The sequence below is a fragment of the Puma concolor genome, chromosome A1 (assembly GCF_028749965.1).
Source record: "Puma concolor isolate L17-30 chromosome A1, mPumCon1.1.hap2, whole genome shotgun sequence".
NCBI lineage: Eukaryota > Metazoa > Chordata > Mammalia > Carnivora > Felidae > Puma > Puma concolor.
The window spans coordinates 122844860-122861956 of record NC_141667.1 but is presented as its reverse complement, the minus strand read 5'-3'; the positions used below and the strand labels follow the sequence as shown (position 1 = coordinate 122861956).

The following is a 17097-nucleotide window of genomic DNA, read 5'->3' as shown; positions in this document are numbered from 1 at the left end:
AGCCCAATTCAGGGCTCAAACCCATGAACTGTGAGATCATGACCTGAGCCAAAGTTAGACACTTAACCAACTGAGCATCCACGTGCCCCTCTTGTAAAAATTTCTAACAGGAGACGAAGTGTGTTAAGTTTTAAATGGAAGCTGCCCCTTACATTTCCGTTTCTCCAGTACACCCTCCCCAGGTGAACCCTAGCTTGTTAGGGATTTCCCAGCCTCCTTTCTGTCTGTGTAGGGTGAGTTTGGATTCTCCCTAAAAGTTTTTTTTTTCCCTTTTTTTCCTTTTGTGCATTTGAGGAACCTTCATTGGACTGTGTACAAATCTGGCTTTTACTTTTAAGTGTATATTCATATGTGTTTCAGTATTTCAACACATAACGTACATCAGTTGAAAAGGTGGGCCACATGGTTAATGGTAGTCAGGGTCCTGTTCCTCCTAGACTTGGAGTAATATGTTTTCAAGTTAGGATGGAAAGGATCCTCTCCGCCAATAAGCTTGGAAGTGAGGTTGTTTCAGACCTTTATGCTAATGTGAACAAAATGGTTGTAAAGTTGAGCACTGGGCAGCCCCACAGCCTCTTCATGTGTGATCTTGCTATTCTTTTTCTCCCATGTCTTATAAAAATTTGAACTTCTTAATTAGGTCCTGGGTTACTAATATCTGGGCCCTCAGCAGGCCCTGGGTTACTGATTCTAGAATGTGAGGCAAATTTAAGCCAAATATGTATTTTTCCTTTAGATATATTCGAGTGAATACTTCTCTTTGAACTTTATAATTTTTGAAGTGTATTCTTAAAGAACTTGGGTTATAAAATGAACAGTTCATTTAGAAAACTATAGAGATAGAAGAAAGATTTGCCTGTTCTCTAATTGTATCTTTTATTAAAAGACAAAATGAAGCTTTTAACACATACTGAACCTTAATGCTCATTATTTTGAATTGAGCCAAAGCGGTAAATTTTCTCCTTGGTACTCACTTTTATTCCTTTCCTTATTTTTCTTGATGCCTTTCATTTGCCTACAAATAATTCATCTTGATTTTACCTTTCTCTTTTCATTTAGGATGAAGATTTTGTGGGTCGGGATGACTTTGATGATGCTGACCAGCTGAGGATAGGAAATGATGGGATTTTCATGTTAACTTTTTTCAGTAAGTAAATACACATAGTAGGACCACCTCTCACCAACCAGAGTGCTTTGAAGTATGGCCGTATCTGACTGAATTAAAATGACTAGTTGAACTAATATTTTAATACATTGTATGCATTTGATGCCTCTTATTGAGATGTTCAGAACTTAGTATACATTTTTCTTAATATTCCTTCTGTTTGTCTTCTCTTATATCTATAGAAAATATAACTGAAGTAGTTACGGGGATGCTGTATTTTTACATGAGCTAATAAGTAAGCCTCATCTTTTAGGTCTGCAAGGATCCTTGGCATTGCTCCTACTCAGACCTGACCTGTAGAGTAGGAATTGAAGACCTTAGTCTGATTGATTTTGCCTTTTTTTTTTTTGCAAGCTTCTATTTTCTGACAGATCAAAGTCAGCCGGATTTTTTTTCCCCTCCTTGATGTTATTTTGCATTTATCTGTTCATGAGTGTCACTTAGAAGTGAGCAACCATTTTTTTAATTTGCGGTATTAAAAAGATTAGATATAAAGGAAATGCAGTGCTTTTAGAGGCGATGCTATGTAGCTGTCAAGATTCATAGAAGTAGGACGATGAATAACTTGAATCAGATTATTTTATTTACTGAAGTGTAACACATAAAAGGGCGCAAGTCATAAGTATACAGTTAGGTGAATGTTAAGGCATTTTTGAAAGTGAATAGCAATAGATATGTTTTCTTGTTTGCTTTTGGGAGGAAGACAGAATGGATGTAGGAGGTAAGGGAAGTGTTATGGTGGATGGGCTGGGCTTTTATCCTTGGAAAAACCATTTAAGCAAAAGCAAGTGTAGAAGGCACTCTTACCATAATAACAGGACATGTTTGACATGTTTTGTTTTTTTTTCTTCTCTGCCTTTACAGTGGCATTCCTCTTTAACTGGATTGGATTTTTCCTGTCTTTTTGTCTGACCACCTCAGCTGCAGGAAGGTATGGGGCCATTTCAGGATTTGGTCTCTCTCTAATTAAGTGGATCCTGATTGTCAGGGTAAGTTGTATACCAGAAAAGATAGACCCTTTGAGAAACAAGAAGTGGAATAAGTTTGAATATTTGATTTTTTTTTTCATGTGTTGTTGCTTAGCATTATCTCTACATTTAAAATGATTTTAGGTTTGTCTTTATTCTGGCTTCATGAAGTTGAACCTAAATCATTTGCAGTTAGTTCATGCATGCAAGTCTTATACTTAAATCTAGTGAATATTGGTGGCCCCAAGGTATCTATCTTACAGGTTGTTCACAAGTTGCTTTCTCTCCTTTTAATGTTTATAATAGCATAATATGTGTGTTTGTTCTGAAATTAGTTGTTTTTATGACAAAAAGAAAGATAACACTTCTTTGGTGTCTCATTAAAAATAGGCATTCCTCTCACCCTCTCACTAATTCTACTAAAGTTTTAGTTTATCTTTCTTCTTCCCTCTTTCTTTCACTTTGATTCTCCCCCCTTCTTCCCTCTCTTCAGAGCTCTCTTCCTCCCTCCCCTCCAGGGTTGTTTATCAGTAGCATCAGTGGTTATACCAAAATGTCTGGGAGCTGAAACTGTTTAACAAGTGCTACTCCATTAGGGGACTTTATCTCTACAGTATATTAGAGAGGAATCATCAGTGATCTGGGAGTTATCAGGTAGTCACAATTGTTGAAGTAATTTATACTTCAAAAAAAATCTAGTCTCTTAACGTATAATGCGATTTCATATAAGTTTATTGCTTTTATAGATAAAATCAATGTATCCATCATAAATTGGCATTATAAACTAATTAATGGGTGTTGACTGACAGCTGGAGTTTTTCAAATTTATTTATTTTAACCAGTTGTTAACATTTTTAGGATTGCAAGTTCCTTTGAGAGTCTGGTAAAAGTTAAGGACTTTTCCCCCAGACGGCTAATATATATTCATCTGAGACAAGCCTTCAGGTTAAGAGCCTGAGTCCTAAAGAGGTTTTTCGTTCCTTCTGTCTTAAATTGTTATTCTATTAGGAAATAAAATGCTATATTTTAACACTGAGACTGTGTTAAATTCTTGGACACTGAAGCCCCCAGTAGAAAACAGAGATAAAATTAGTTACCAATCTTTTTTTTAACTAAAATTTTCAGAGCTGACTAAATTTTAAAACTGAATTGAGTGAATCAGCTTGTATCAGGATGGCCTGGTCTGTAACAGAAAACGGGTTCAACATGGCTTAGAAAACCGTGGAGCACATTTATTTCCCATGAAAACAAGCCCTGACGTGGAGGATAGTTAAATCAGTGTGTCATTGACATCATTAGGGACAGTTGCCGCGTCTGCTCAGCATGTTAGTACAGCTGCTCCTCCCTCAGGGTGAAAACGGCCATAGCAGTTTCAAGGCATCACAGCAGAAGCACAGCAGTGCTCAGCAGAAGAAAGACAACTCTTGCTTTTCTCTCCACATGCAAGAAGACCTTAGCAGCCCTCAAGTCCCATTGGCCAGAATGTGCCATTATTTGGCAAAGGAATAGAATTATTGTGTTGTACATGATAAAGCTTGCAAAGTGAAGGCATACCTGGAAGAATAGGAACAAAATAATTGGTTTTGTCACTGGGTAAGCAAAGTCAAATGGTCATCAAAATGTATTTCTAGAAGGATGAATGTTACGTGGGCAAAAAAAAAAAAAAACAAAAAACCTTTTAAAAAATAAACAGATTTGAGCACTGCAAAACAAGGAGTCTATAAGACAAAATCATATCTCAAGATTGCCTTTCCATGAAAGGAAACGTCTCTGCATATGTCATAACCATTTCAGGTCAGTAATACATAAAATATTTTCATTTAAAAAAATTGCAGGAGCTAAATGATAGCATTAGTATGCAAAAGTCTTGTGTTTTGTGTGCCCTTAGGTTGAAACGTGAAATTGTATTTGCTAAGCTGCTATAAAATTGTTTGCTTTATTTTTCAGTTTTCCACCTATTTCCCTGGATATTTTGATGGTCAGTACTGGCTCTGGTGGGTGTTCCTGGTTTTAGGTAAGTGCTTTTAACGTAGACAAAGGAGAGAAAAGATATTTTTAATTTTAGAAGTAAAATTGCTTTTAGTAAACCCTTATCTTGTTTATGATACAGTAATATATTACCAAATAGTAAGTATAATTTTTAAAACATTTCTTAAAGGCTAGGTTGTTGTCACCATTAGAGTAACAAGCAGGTTAATAAAAGGTCTCTCGGGGCGCCTGGGTGGCGCAGTCGGTTAAGCGTCCGACTTCAGCCAGGTCACGATCTCGCGGTCTGGGAGTTCGAGCCCCGCGTCGGGCTCTGGGCTGGTGGCTCAGAGCCTGGAGCCTGTTTCCGATTCTGTGTCTCCTTCTCTCTCTGCCCCTCCCCCGTTCATGCTCTGTCTCTCTCTGTCCCAAAAATAAATAAACGTTGGAAAAAAAAAATTAAAAAAAAAAAAAAAAAAAGGTCTCTCAGTGGTAGGTTTTTCCTAACCCATTCGTATATACTTCTCAGGTTTCCCATGTGACCAGTGGGGCATGGTAATATGACTTTATAGTTTGTGAGTATTTTTCCCCTTGAGAGTATTCATGACAAAAGGGTTCACAAACTTAACCCCAAATTATTTATAGATATATTGTTAACAAATTGAACTAACTACTCAGGCATGTATGTGGCCAATCTTCAGTCAGATCTGTCAGCAAGAAACAAAATGTATAGTCTTACTAGACATAACTTCTGGAAGAATCATTATTGGGTTTCTAGAACTCTTTAGTTCAGTACTGGTGAGAATAAGAATGATTTTGCAATTAAAAGAATATAATATGCTAGGCATTTCAGGTTGTTCATCTTAAGATTATCTTTTTTGGGGCGCCTGGGTGGCGCAGTCGGTTAAGCGTCCGACTTCAGCCAGGTCACGATCTCGCGGTCCGTGAGTTCGAGCCCCGCGTCAGGCCCTGGGCTGATGGCTCAGAGCCTGGAGCCTGTTTCCGATTCTGTGTCTCCCTCTCTCTCTGCCCCTCCCCCGTTCATGCTCTGTCTCTCTCTGTCCCAAAAATAAATAAACGTTGAAAAAAAAATAAAAAAAAAAAATTTTTTTCTTCTAAGACATTTTAAAGCAAAGAAATGAACAGTGGGGTGAATAGTTTTGGCTTCTTCTTTCTTTGTGAAGAACATATTTATGATACAATAACTGACCACCATCACTGTTGTCATTTCTATAGAACCATAGCAGGGTCATCCTGTTCAAGATAGTATAATTGCCTCGCCCACTTCTATGATACTGCTTTCTCCTGTCTCCTGTTTTGGGCCGCCTTGTTACCTCCTTAATCAAGATCCTTGGTGGCAACGCTACTAATGGGTCTAGTTAGCACAGTGTAGCACCCATGCCCAACAGGTGCTTAATATATTCAGGACCTACCTGCTTTGCCCAAGGTGATAGACCATGCATTGGTGAACCTAAATTTTACTTAGAAAATACAAATCTTATATCACACCATCCCCCACTTCCCCAGTAGCATCATCTATTCTACTAATAGTCTTTGGAATTCTAAGGAAAGATAAATCATAACCCCCCCCCCCCCTTAATCTTAAGGCACTTAATAATAAAAATGACCCATACAAGAGTTACTTTGGAGGAATAGTTTCTTGGCTTGCTTATTCTTGAAAATGTATCATTAAATATGTATTTTTAGGTTGATTGTTGACAACATAGATAATTTATAGAAACTTAATGAACTGATTTCCTTCCTTTATTAAAGTTTCTTGGGAGAAGAATTTACCATACTTGCAATTAGTCATTCTGTTTATCTTACTGCTTACTAGTAAGCGAAAAAACAGTGACACTTAGGATATAACTTGTGCATTTGGATCCAATGTTTAGATCATTTTGGGAATTTCTCTTGCAGAGAGAACCAATTCTTGGGTGTTTTGTTATTTTGTTTGTTGTTTTGCTAGGAACAAGTCTACACAGAGCTCTCAAGCTGGCACTCCATGAGCTACATCTAGCCTGTAGTTATAATTTGTTCTACAGTTATTTTCAGGGGTTTTTTAAAAATTAGTTGCCGTCACTTACAAATCAAGAGTTTCCATATAAAACGTCTCAATTTTTTTTACTTTCTTAAAAATTGGAATATCTAGCAAAACAGGCCTATATTTCCACCTGGCCCCCACCCTTTGACTGGAGCTGAGTTGTAGGCATCCACTCCAGATTAACCACTCATTTCACCAGGATTCCACAACCCAGCACGTGATGGGGTAACCCCTGCTGTCTAGTCACTTACTACTTTTGCTGCCAAACAGAATGGGAATGAGGAGTGCTTGCTGAATGGGTACAGATTTTTTAGGGGTCATAAAAATGTTCTCAAGTTAAGATAATAGTTTTGGTTGTACAACTTTATATTTCTACTAAAATTAAATAAAGCCAGTGAATGGTATACATTAAATGAGTGAAGCTTATGGTATGTGAATTGTATCACCATAAAGGTGTTTTTAAAATGTCTCTTAAGACTCAGGGAAGAGCTCTGAAGGAGGAAGGTCAGAAGAGAGTGAGCTGTCATTAGAGGGGGCATACCCCCTTCCTGGGGGGAGGAGGGGGTTGATTGTTACAAGAGGTGAAAACTGAATGTAAATAGCTTTTGGTGTAGACTTACAAAATCAGCCTCACTCCTTCAGTGCCTGGTAAATAAAGGGCAGAGTGAACCCTACTTGTATATATATTTTTAAGAATAGAGAAATTAAATTTAGAGTTGAGAATGTAAGAATTGCTGTAAAAACAAAAACAAAACGAAACAAAATGTAAAAAGAATTGCTGTAATAGGTTAAGGGGATCCTGACACCTAGTGGACAGCATATGTACAGTTGACAGGAAAAAAAAAAAAAAAAACCTTGACAAGAGGGATGGGGTTTTTTTTTTTTTTTTTTTTTTTCTTGAGAAAAATATTTTATAGCCTGTCTTTTTTGGGGGGCTTAATTATCTTGAAATACTGTTTTGGAACCCAGAAGGTAGGTTTTCATAATGCCTTTCAGTGAGGTTATCAAATAATAGAGGTTTAGCTCTGTCTTATTTTTTATTTGCCTTTTAGACCAATTAGATTCTGAATGTGCAAAAAGACTTTCATTTGGGCTCTCAAGATTATGTCTTCTCAATGAGAAATGGAAAATTTTGTATGGAAATCCTTTGGAAATTGCTCATGTTTTGATAACTTTTAGCAGAAAAATGATGAAATAGTGCTATCAATAGGGATATTTCTGTGGGGAGGGTGTACTTAATACAGAAATTATAAATTCATTCTTGATTTTTCTTTTTTAAATCAGGTTTTCTCCTGTTTCTCAGAGGATTTATCAATTATGCAAAAGTTCGGAAGATGCCAGAAACGTTCTCAAATCTCCCTAGGACCAGAGTTCTCTTTATTTATTAAAGGTATTACACAAAACGTTATTCTAGTCCCAGTATAATCATGTGATACATTGCCAATTTTTCTCCACGATCAGAGTATAGTATGCCCCCTATAGTTGGAAATATAGAGAAGGTAAGGAAGCCATAGTCCTCGCCTTTTTGGCAGTTTCTAGTTTAGTTAAGGCGTGTTTTCATTGAAAGCTGTTGAAATGGGCAAGTTGGAAAAACTACCATAGGAGAAAACATTATCTCATGTTCTGACAGTATAGAAGAGGCAGGGGTCTTCATAGTCTTTGGGAAGCTAGGATATTTGGCTCTAACTACACGGTCCAGGATCTTTGAATCCTGAATTCTGAAGCCACTGCTTATTGTACCAGCTCCAGAGGATAGCATTGAGAAGGAGCCTTTTAGGCCTAATCACTTGGCTGTAATTACATAGGTCCCCCAAACCCCAGAGCTCCAATGGGAAGAAACCATTGTCTGCATGAGGAACTCCTTTTGCCTAGGCTACTTACAAGCCCACTAAGGCTTCCATCTCTTAAAATTAGTCAGGAGACTTTCCTGGTGCCCTTCTTCACATTCACACCCTGACATTACCACTCTGGTGGTAAGGAGGGTCAAACCCAAGGAAAGGAAGGGGAATGGACCTTTATCTCTGCCTAGAAGAGGAGGACTAAGCCCTGCTAAGGCTCCTCTTTGATTCCTATGTGGTTTTCTCCAGAGCTTAGCTCCATCTTCCATCTTTAGCTGCAAAAAGGAAGAGCTATGGAATCTTGGGAAAGAGTATACCAGAGAGAGTCCTCTCTGGTAACAAGATCTAATAGGACTTCTTGGACTTCACTTTGTTCCTTTAAGTTTGGGATGGGTGGGTTGTGGAGAGGAATCTTGAACCACCCTAGGGGCTAGGTTAGTTGAAGATCAGACAAGGCTTTGGGGCTTTTTTTGTGTGTTTTTTGTTTTTAAAGATTTTATTTTAAAGTAATCTCTACACCCAACATGGGGCTTGAACTCACAACCTTGAGATCAAGAGTCACATGCTCTTCCGACGGGGCTAGCCAGGCACCCCCTGAAGATCAGACAAGGCTTTGTTTTAAAGGGTGTACCAGTTGACATCCATCTTAAGTGATACACAGAAATTGGATAAGGTGGGGTAGATTTAGAATCACCTAAAGCAGAGTGAAGAGTGTAATAGAGGCAAGGAAGTATGAAGCTTGCTCAAGGGACAGCAGTTTGATTATAGCATAAAGGAGTGTTGAAGGTCAAGGCTGGCAAAGCCAGCTTGAGACAATGGTTTCAAATATCTTGAGCACTAAGCCCATTTGCAGTGGAACAGTAGAATGCATAGAGCAGCCCTTAAAGTCCAGGGACATATTGGTTCAATGCAAGCTAACCCTTTGTGAACATTAATTTGTTCTCTATTTGCTGTGGGTAGTCATAGTTAACAAAAGTAATCAGATGCTAAGAGTGGAGTTCTCCGTGTTGAAGATTCATGGTGGTATCAGGATGTGTGCATCTAGAAAAGAAACTACCCACCATAATTAATTTGCCAGGTGATGTGAGACAGCGTTAAAACTTTTTTTTTTTTTTTAATGGTTATTTATTTTTGACAGAGACAGAGACAGAATGCGAGTGGGTTAGGGGCAGAGAGAGAGGGAGACACAGAAGCAGAAGCAGGCTCCAGGCTCTGAGCTGTCAGCACAGAGCCTGATGTGGGGCTCGAACTCACGAGCTGTGAGATCATGACCTGAACCGAAGTCGGACGCTCAACTGACTGAGCCACCCAGGCGCCCCAGCATTAAAACTTTTTAAGCAACAGGGATGCCTGGCTGACTCAGGAGAGCATGCTCCTCCTGATCTTGGGGTCGTGGTTTTGAGCCCCGTGTTGGGTATAGAGATTACTTCAAAACAAAATCTTCTAAAAAATAGGTAAAAGTTTTTAAGGAACAGAATAATATGAGAATTTCTTGAATATGACAAATTGCATTAAGCATTTCATATGTATAATTAAATGTATTTATGTAAATAACAGAAAGTTACAGTGATAGAGAGGTCAGATACCTGCATGGTAGAGTATATTCCTAAGGCATTTCTTACAAAAGTTAAAGCATGCAAAGAACTTAGGCTTGTATTGGTTAAAGTAAATTTCTTCAAGGCAGTATGTACTTTGATTTGAAAGAAAACTTTGTTCCTTAAGAGTGCCACATGTGCTGATTTTTTTTTTCTTTTTTTTAAAAGAAATAAAACATTTGAAGTAGGTTTTAATTGCGTGTTTAAAAGTATGTGGCATATCCTGAATTTGAATTAGGTTACAAAGTCTGGACTCAGATGGACTTTGACACTGCTGGCCTAATGCCCTAATGTGTTTTTGTGTCTAGGACATCCTAACTTTAAGAGACTTATCAGATGTTCTGTGTAGTTTTATGAAGTTACTATTGTCCTCTTTTTTCTTTCTATATTCATATCCATATCCATATCCATATCCATATCCATATCCATATAATTGGTAACTATTTCTTAGCCTCACATTTAACTCTTACCTGCCAAAGATTCAAAAGTTAATTCTTTTGGGTTGCCATGGTTCTCCTTACAAAGGGTGTGCAAATCACCCATAGATTTCCCCTAATCCATTCATGCCCATATATCCTGAGGGGACAGACTTCTTTCTCTCTCTCTGTCTCTCTGTCTCTCTGTCTCTCTTCCCCTTTTAATTCTTTTAAAGTGATCTCTGTTTCCAGTGTGGGGTTCAGATTTACAACCCTGAAGTCAAGAGTTGCATGTTCTACTGACTGAGCCAGACAGGTGCCCCCTTATTTCTCTTTTTTAAAAAATAATAGATTCTATAGGTCTAGGCAAATGGTAGCTTTGAATTTCTGAATGGACCAAGATCACACTTCTGTTCTCTTCATTCTTCAGTTAGAAGGAAATTTCAATGTTTATTAGGGGATTGCACACCTTCCTCATCTTGTTTCTAACACATAACCAGTAACAGCCAGGTTCAGAAGAAAGCCTGAACTTCTCAGTTTTCCTGTATTGTTAGAGACTGTATTGAGTGGCTTTTGTACATAAAAATTGGTATTGTTTTGTTTGGATTTTTAAAACTGTCTGAAATGTTTTATAGGAGTATTCTAAATGTAAAGCAAAGTATGGGATTATGATTTGCAGTAGGCAGTCCTTAGTACTAATGCTGATGGAATTGTGAAGGAACATTCTAGGCCCCTGCGATTCTCTGTATTTTGGGGTCAGAAGCCTTATTGTGCTTTAGGAGTTGTCAGAAACTTAGAGCATCTCCCGGTGAAGGGCATCTTAAGTTTCTTTTCTTTTCTATCTGACTTTGCTAGTCTAGTTGATTTGAAATCATTTCTGACATGCCCAGAGGATTCAGAGCTCTAAATTAGGGGTTTGGAGGCTTAGAGCCGCATTTAGAATTCTAATGACTTCCTTACTAATTGTCAGTATCCCCAGAGTGAATCTGAAAAGCCATAATATCCCATGGGACTGAATTTCCTTTGTGCATTGACAGGGATAAGAACTGTTCATCTAGATCCAAATGTAGAATGTTTCTCTAGTTGAGAGGAAATTTAATTTAGTTTGAAGTTGTGCTAGCAAACCATCATGTAAGATGTGAAGATTTTATTTTCTTTCACTGAGACTTCTTAACTTTCTTTGATATATATGTCACTAGTTAAAAGCTAGCTGTAGGCTTACTTTTTGCCAGAAAGACACAGGTAGGTACTTTTTAAAGTAGCTTTGCCGTAACAGAAAAATAACTTAATTCCCATGCTGTACTAAGGTCTGCCATTTTACTGGAAAAGGGTACAAGAATAGTGACTTTTCTGTTCAGGTGACCCAAAATACAGGACACACAAACAAACAAACCTTGAAATGACCCCAGAAGGCCTCTTTCTAATCAGCCAAAGTAGATGTTACAAAAGCCGAACAGTGAGGCTCATGTACTGCTATCATAGGGGCAGCTCTCAGGTTCCCTTTTGGAGCTCATTTAAGCTTAAAAAGGAAATCTGGTCTCCTGCCCCACAGCAAGAAAAGCCAGAAGGAATTGCTAAATGTAGGCCCTGTGGCCTCAAGAAGTGAGTGACTGTGAGGAAGCAGAAAAACAGAACGTTCCTTCTGTATTGTTTCCAAAGAAACAGATACCTTTCAGAAACCTCTTTATCTGAAATGGTCAAAAATGTCGTGTTCATACTTTTTCTTATTTACCATTTTACTGGAAAATAAATTTTTATGGAGTACCACTTCCTCTGATGCTGCCAAGGAACTGAGGGTTTAGCTGCAGTAGTTGGAATGTGGTAGCACAGTGAACTGGTATCAGACGCTGCTCCAGAAGCACTTGTGCCTGTGAAGCCCAAGAGATATTAAATTGTTATTTTAACCACATATAAAATAGGAGGGAGGGGCACCTGGGAGGCTCCGTCGGTGAAACATCCGACTTCGGCTCAGGTCATGATCTCACGGTCTGTGAGTACGAGCCCTGCGTCAGGCTCTGTGCTGTCAGTTCAGAGCCTGGAGCCCGTTTCGGATTCTGTGTCTCCGTCTCTTTCTGACCCTCCCCCCGTTCATACTCTGTCTCTCTCTGTCAATAAATGAATAAACGTTAAAAAAAATTAAAATAGAAGGGAAAAGTTTGTAAGCCCTGGCATTAATGAGATAGGACGCTTTACAATTAGATAATGATTCCTGTGACCTATACCTATTAGTTACCAGATATGTAAAATTTCCCCCCATATGATGCTATTTTTCCTTTTCTATGATGTTTCCCTTTCTATAATCTTCCCCCTCCTCCTTAATACTTCTCTTAATTTATTAAAGGAAGTTCACCCCAAGTTAAAGTTAGATTTGTTGGACTATGTTGTCAAGCAGCAAGACAGAGAGAGAGACAGTGCGTGAGCAGGGGAGGGCCAGAGAGACAGGGAGACACAGAATCCGAAGCAGGCTCCCGGCTCTGAGCTGTCGGCGCAGAGCCCGATGCGGGGCCTGAACCCATGAACCGTGAGATCATGACCTGAGTCGAAGTTACACACTTAACCGACTGAGCCACCCAGGCGCCCCAGTGGAATTTTTGCTAAAAAAAGTTCATATAACATTCAAGAAGAAATGGTGGTTTTCCTCTTGAGATTAAATGATCTGTAGGCTGATGGTTCCTTTTGTTTCTGAAGTGATCCGATCTACAGTTTACTAATGATGTCCAGAGTCCCTAACAGCCTTCTTTCCTCCAGTTGTGTTCCACCATTGTTTTTGTGACATCTTGTGAGTCAAGTCTGTCTGGACAGGCCTCCAGGTTTAAGAGAGCAGTAATAATTTTCATTTGGAGCCTGTATAGTGATTGAGATCACCCACTATTAACCTATCTAGACTCCTTTAGTGGAATTTTATTGTTTGTTGGGTGGTTCTGACTTTGAGGGATCTAATCAACCTCTGTGGAAGCAGCATGATCTAAGGCAAGTGGTCAGATCGTTACCTGGACTATATCATATGTTCTTGCAAATTCTAGTGTTTTAATGAATAAGAACTCTTACATCATTTTTCATTTGTTAATGGAAATTAATAAAGCTGAAGTTACTTAAAATTGTAGTAAGTCTAGCCTCATTGCAAAAGCCTCCACTTGACATAGGCCTGCTGATACACTTTTTGCTTCTGCTTGGTTTTTAGAGTTCCTTATGTTCTCATGTCTTTGTCACTGTACATTCTGAGGTCTCTCAATCTAAAGAAAAGTTGTTCTTGTGTCACTATTACTGGTTTACTTGAATACCAACTGAATTTGGAATTTGGAAAAATATGTACAGTTTAAAAAACCATATATTGATTTCCTCTGTTGTAGCTTCTCTGCATTTTGTCAGCCTTTTAAAGATTTATGCAGTAGTCTAATCAGAAAAGATAGAAAAGAAAGGGCTAGTTCTAGCTTTTACAGTAACCTGGACAGGTAGAAAAGTAAGCTAAGGGTCTCCATATGAGCCCATCCAACTCTCCCTTGGTGCATGATACCACACAGTTGTTTCTCAAATATTTATGAAGTAGTGTGTGTGTCTTCAGTGTTGTGTGTTTTTTTTGCATTAACATAGGGAGTCACTTGTACGTTTTCCTGTTAATTCCATGAAAACCAAAATGATTAATTATGCCAAAATAGAAATGCCTCAAAGTATTATATGAAAACTGCATTTAAAATACAGAATATATGGGGCACGTGGGTGGCTCAGTCAGTTAAACATCTGACTCTTGATTTCGGCTCTGGTCAAGAGCCCTGAGTCAGGCTCTGTGTTAACAGCCCAGAGCCTACTTGGGATTCTCTCTCTCCCTCCCTCTGTGTCCTTCCCCCCATGCTCTCCCTCTTGTTTTCTCTCTCAAAATAAATAAATAAACTTAAAAATAATATGCAGAATATGGGCATTGTTTTGAGAGTGTTTATTTCAGTCATGTATATTCGTTTTTAAAAATCAGTTTTTTGGGGTCCCTGGGTCGTTCTGTCCATTAAGTGTCTGACTTCATTCAGCTCAGGTCATGATCTTGTGTTCATGAGTTCGAGCCCATGTCGGGCTCTGTGCTGACAGCTCAGAGCCTGGAGCCTGCTTCGGATTCTGTGTCTCTCTCTCTCTTTGCCCCTCCCCGGCTCACGCTATGTCTCTCTCTCTCTCTCAAAAATAAATAAACATTTAAAAAAATTAGTTTCTTTATCAAATTTTTTCAGAAATATATGCCCCACAATACATTGACTTTTTTGTCTGATTGATTGAAAGAAGTATCTGTGATACCTGTGAGTTTACAGTTATTCTTTAACTTTGCGGTGCTCTAAGTACAGCATGACATCATTGGCGTCCTTTGTGGAAATCTTCCTTGTGTGAGATCTGGCAGAATTGGCAGGGTAAACAGGAGCTTCAGGTGTATTAGGAAAATTACCTGTGCACTTGGATTCTACTGTCTCTTAGTCCCCAAGTTTCCGTCATTGCTGTGGAGGTTAAGTGCAGGATGAAGAAGTGTTACTTGCATTTCATTATGTTGTTAGGACGTTTGGAGAGAGAGATCGATCCCTGGCTTCGTGGGCTTTAGAGAAAGCATTCAGGTTCTTCCTAGTTCTAGAGTCCTTGGTAACTTTAAGAACTGAAATGTTAATGTTTATTGAATAGTATGATGTCAGTGTATAGTAATCTTAAAGCTATGTTAAAATCTACTTGTGTCTGCAAACATCCTGCCTTCTTTTGTGACTACATCCTTCTCTTGGCCAAAATAACAAGCTAACTAGAGTTTCAATATTCAATATCCTTCTCTGGCAGATGTTTTCTGGCAAAGGCCTTCCTGCGTTTATGAATTCTCTCTCAAGAAGCAAGAGAACACCTGCAGGAAGTGAATCAAGATGCAGAACACAGAGGAATAATCACCTGCTTTAAAAAAATAAAGTACTGTTGAAAAAGATCATTTCTCTTTATTTGTTCCTAGGTGTAAAATTTTAATAGTTAATGCAAAATTCCATAAACTTTGAATCATTAGTGGTTAATGTTTGAAAAAGCTCTCGCAATCAAGTATGTGATGTATTAATAATGCCTTATCTATTGTTTGTAGTTATTTTAAATAGCATGAGCCTTGTCCCTGTAGTCAGTAGGGGGCAATCTTGCTTTATTCATCCTCCATCTCAAAATGAACTTGGAATTAAGTATTTTAGTGTAAGATATGTATAATGCTGGCCATTTTAAAAGGGATTTTCTCAAAAGTTCAGATTTTTGTTATGACTGCATTTCTACGCATAATCCATACTTGCTGTTAAAATTAATCTAGAAGTTTATTCAGTTGTACTGTGAACACCTGGAAGCAAAATCATAGTGCAAAATGCATTTAAGGTGTCGTCAGGATTAAGTTAAGTTCTTAATTGGTGAATAATAAGCATTAATTTTTTATAGTCTGTATTCTAAATTTTGCAGTACCTTATTGTTCTGTGTTATGTACCTAAGAAATTGTAAAGGTGTTGTCACTATAAAATAAAAAGGACAAGGACAATTGCAGCTTAATTACTAAAATACAGTTGATACTTTATTATTAAGAGTTCTACCCTTTCTTTCTTTCTTTCTTTCTTTCTTTCTTTCTTTCTTTGTCTCCTGATGATTAGGCCAGGGGCTGGAGTAGGGAGGGTATTAGATACTAAGGAGCAAAGAAAGAATTAGTTTGGAACTTTTGAGATGATCCCTAACATACTGTAGTACTACTTGCTTTTATAATGTGTTAGCAGAAACCGATGAGTTATAAATGTAGAATGATGTGCTTTCTGCCAAGTGGTAATTCACCTTGGTTTGCTATGTTAAAACTGTAAATACAACAGAACATTAATAAACGTCTCTTGTGTAGCAACTTCTGCTGTAGATTAGTGTTTAATTTCTTGGTTTGCATTTGTTCATTGCCAAGGCAATTTTTTTCTAATCTTTATCCATACAGATTCATGCAGAATCATTCATTAAATTAAAAAAAAATTGGTTTGGAGCCAATTTTTTTCTTTTTCTTTTTTTTTCAGCACAAAAAGTTCCCTTCTGTTATTCTCAGTACATTCCTAAAGATGTATGTGAAAATTGGTTCTGCAAAAGCTAATGGACTAAATACAGAGGAGTTGTAGAGATCTTAAATCACTCCAGAACTCCCAATTATGCTTCATTTTTTAGACCTAATCCTAGATAGTTTATTTCCAATATTTTCTGCATGTTTCTTGCCTTTGCTCTTTTTCTCATTTGAGCACTATCCACTAGTTTAAGCCCTATGAGAACCCAGCTGAGGCGAAAGACTCCTCATTCCTCCGTTTCTATTCTTGTCCCAGTGGTGTTAAATATATAAAGTCCCGTGGTTCTTACAATGTCAGCCATTTGATGTGTCCCCCCCCTTCTTCCACTTATTAAATAAAATATAAAGAACAAATGCAGCATGCAGCAAGATGGTCATGTAACTCACAGATCACCAGCGTGTATGGCAGCTGCAAATGTTCTTTTATCTCCTGCATGCAAATATCTGGGATCAGCCTCAGAAGTCTGTTTAGGGGTGTCAATATGTAATGCATAGAAGTGTAGGTTGTTTGAGAGCTAAATAGGAGAATTGAGGGCCTCCTGGATGGACATTTCAATGATCATTCCAACTTGTTTGTTATTTGTAATAGTTATATATTCTTGTTCAAAAGTTATATTTTGCAGTAAATAAGCAGGGGGTTTTAATGAAAGTCTCTTTGAATCTCTTTGAAGATTTTTACATTTTGAATTAGATTATGCCAACAATATAATTTGGAAAATTTTATAGCCTATATCGTGTTCTAAGTTTAAGAATGAATATATCTCCAACAATCATAATAAATCGGGACACATGCAAGAGAGAACTATTGAAATTATCTTACAGGACAAAATAGAAGGTCTCTAAACCACATAAACTGGAACATTATAAACTCGCTTTGTGTTTAATCTTTAGGTCCTTGTGCCTTATTTGGTTTTGTATATTCAAAGGACTAAAATATTTGGAATTTCTATTTCTACATATTTGGTGGCCCTTAAGACTTTGTCACATGTAAATCTATAGTTTGACATGCTTTCAAAGTACTTAGAAGGATGATTTCTCCTTT

At 37.8% G+C, this 17097-nt stretch overlaps 1 protein-coding gene across 1 annotated transcript in view; it reads left to right on the top strand.

Moving 5' to 3' along the window:
• Positions 1-15854, top strand: part of NDFIP1 (Nedd4 family interacting protein 1) — a 57254-nt gene extending 41400 nt beyond the window's left edge. Inside the window, exons 4-8 of the mRNA XM_086701671.1 lie at positions 1060-1147; positions 2030-2154; positions 4081-4147; positions 7427-7532; positions 14789-15854. Coding sequence (XP_086557797.1) covers positions 1060-1147; positions 2030-2154; positions 4081-4147; positions 7427-7530 — 384 coding nt within the window. The 3' untranslated portion in view covers positions 7531-7532; positions 14789-15854. The remainder of the gene's footprint in view (positions 1-1059; positions 1148-2029; positions 2155-4080; positions 4148-7426; positions 7533-14788) is intronic.
• The last annotated feature ends 1243 nt before the right edge of the window (positions 15855-17097 follow it).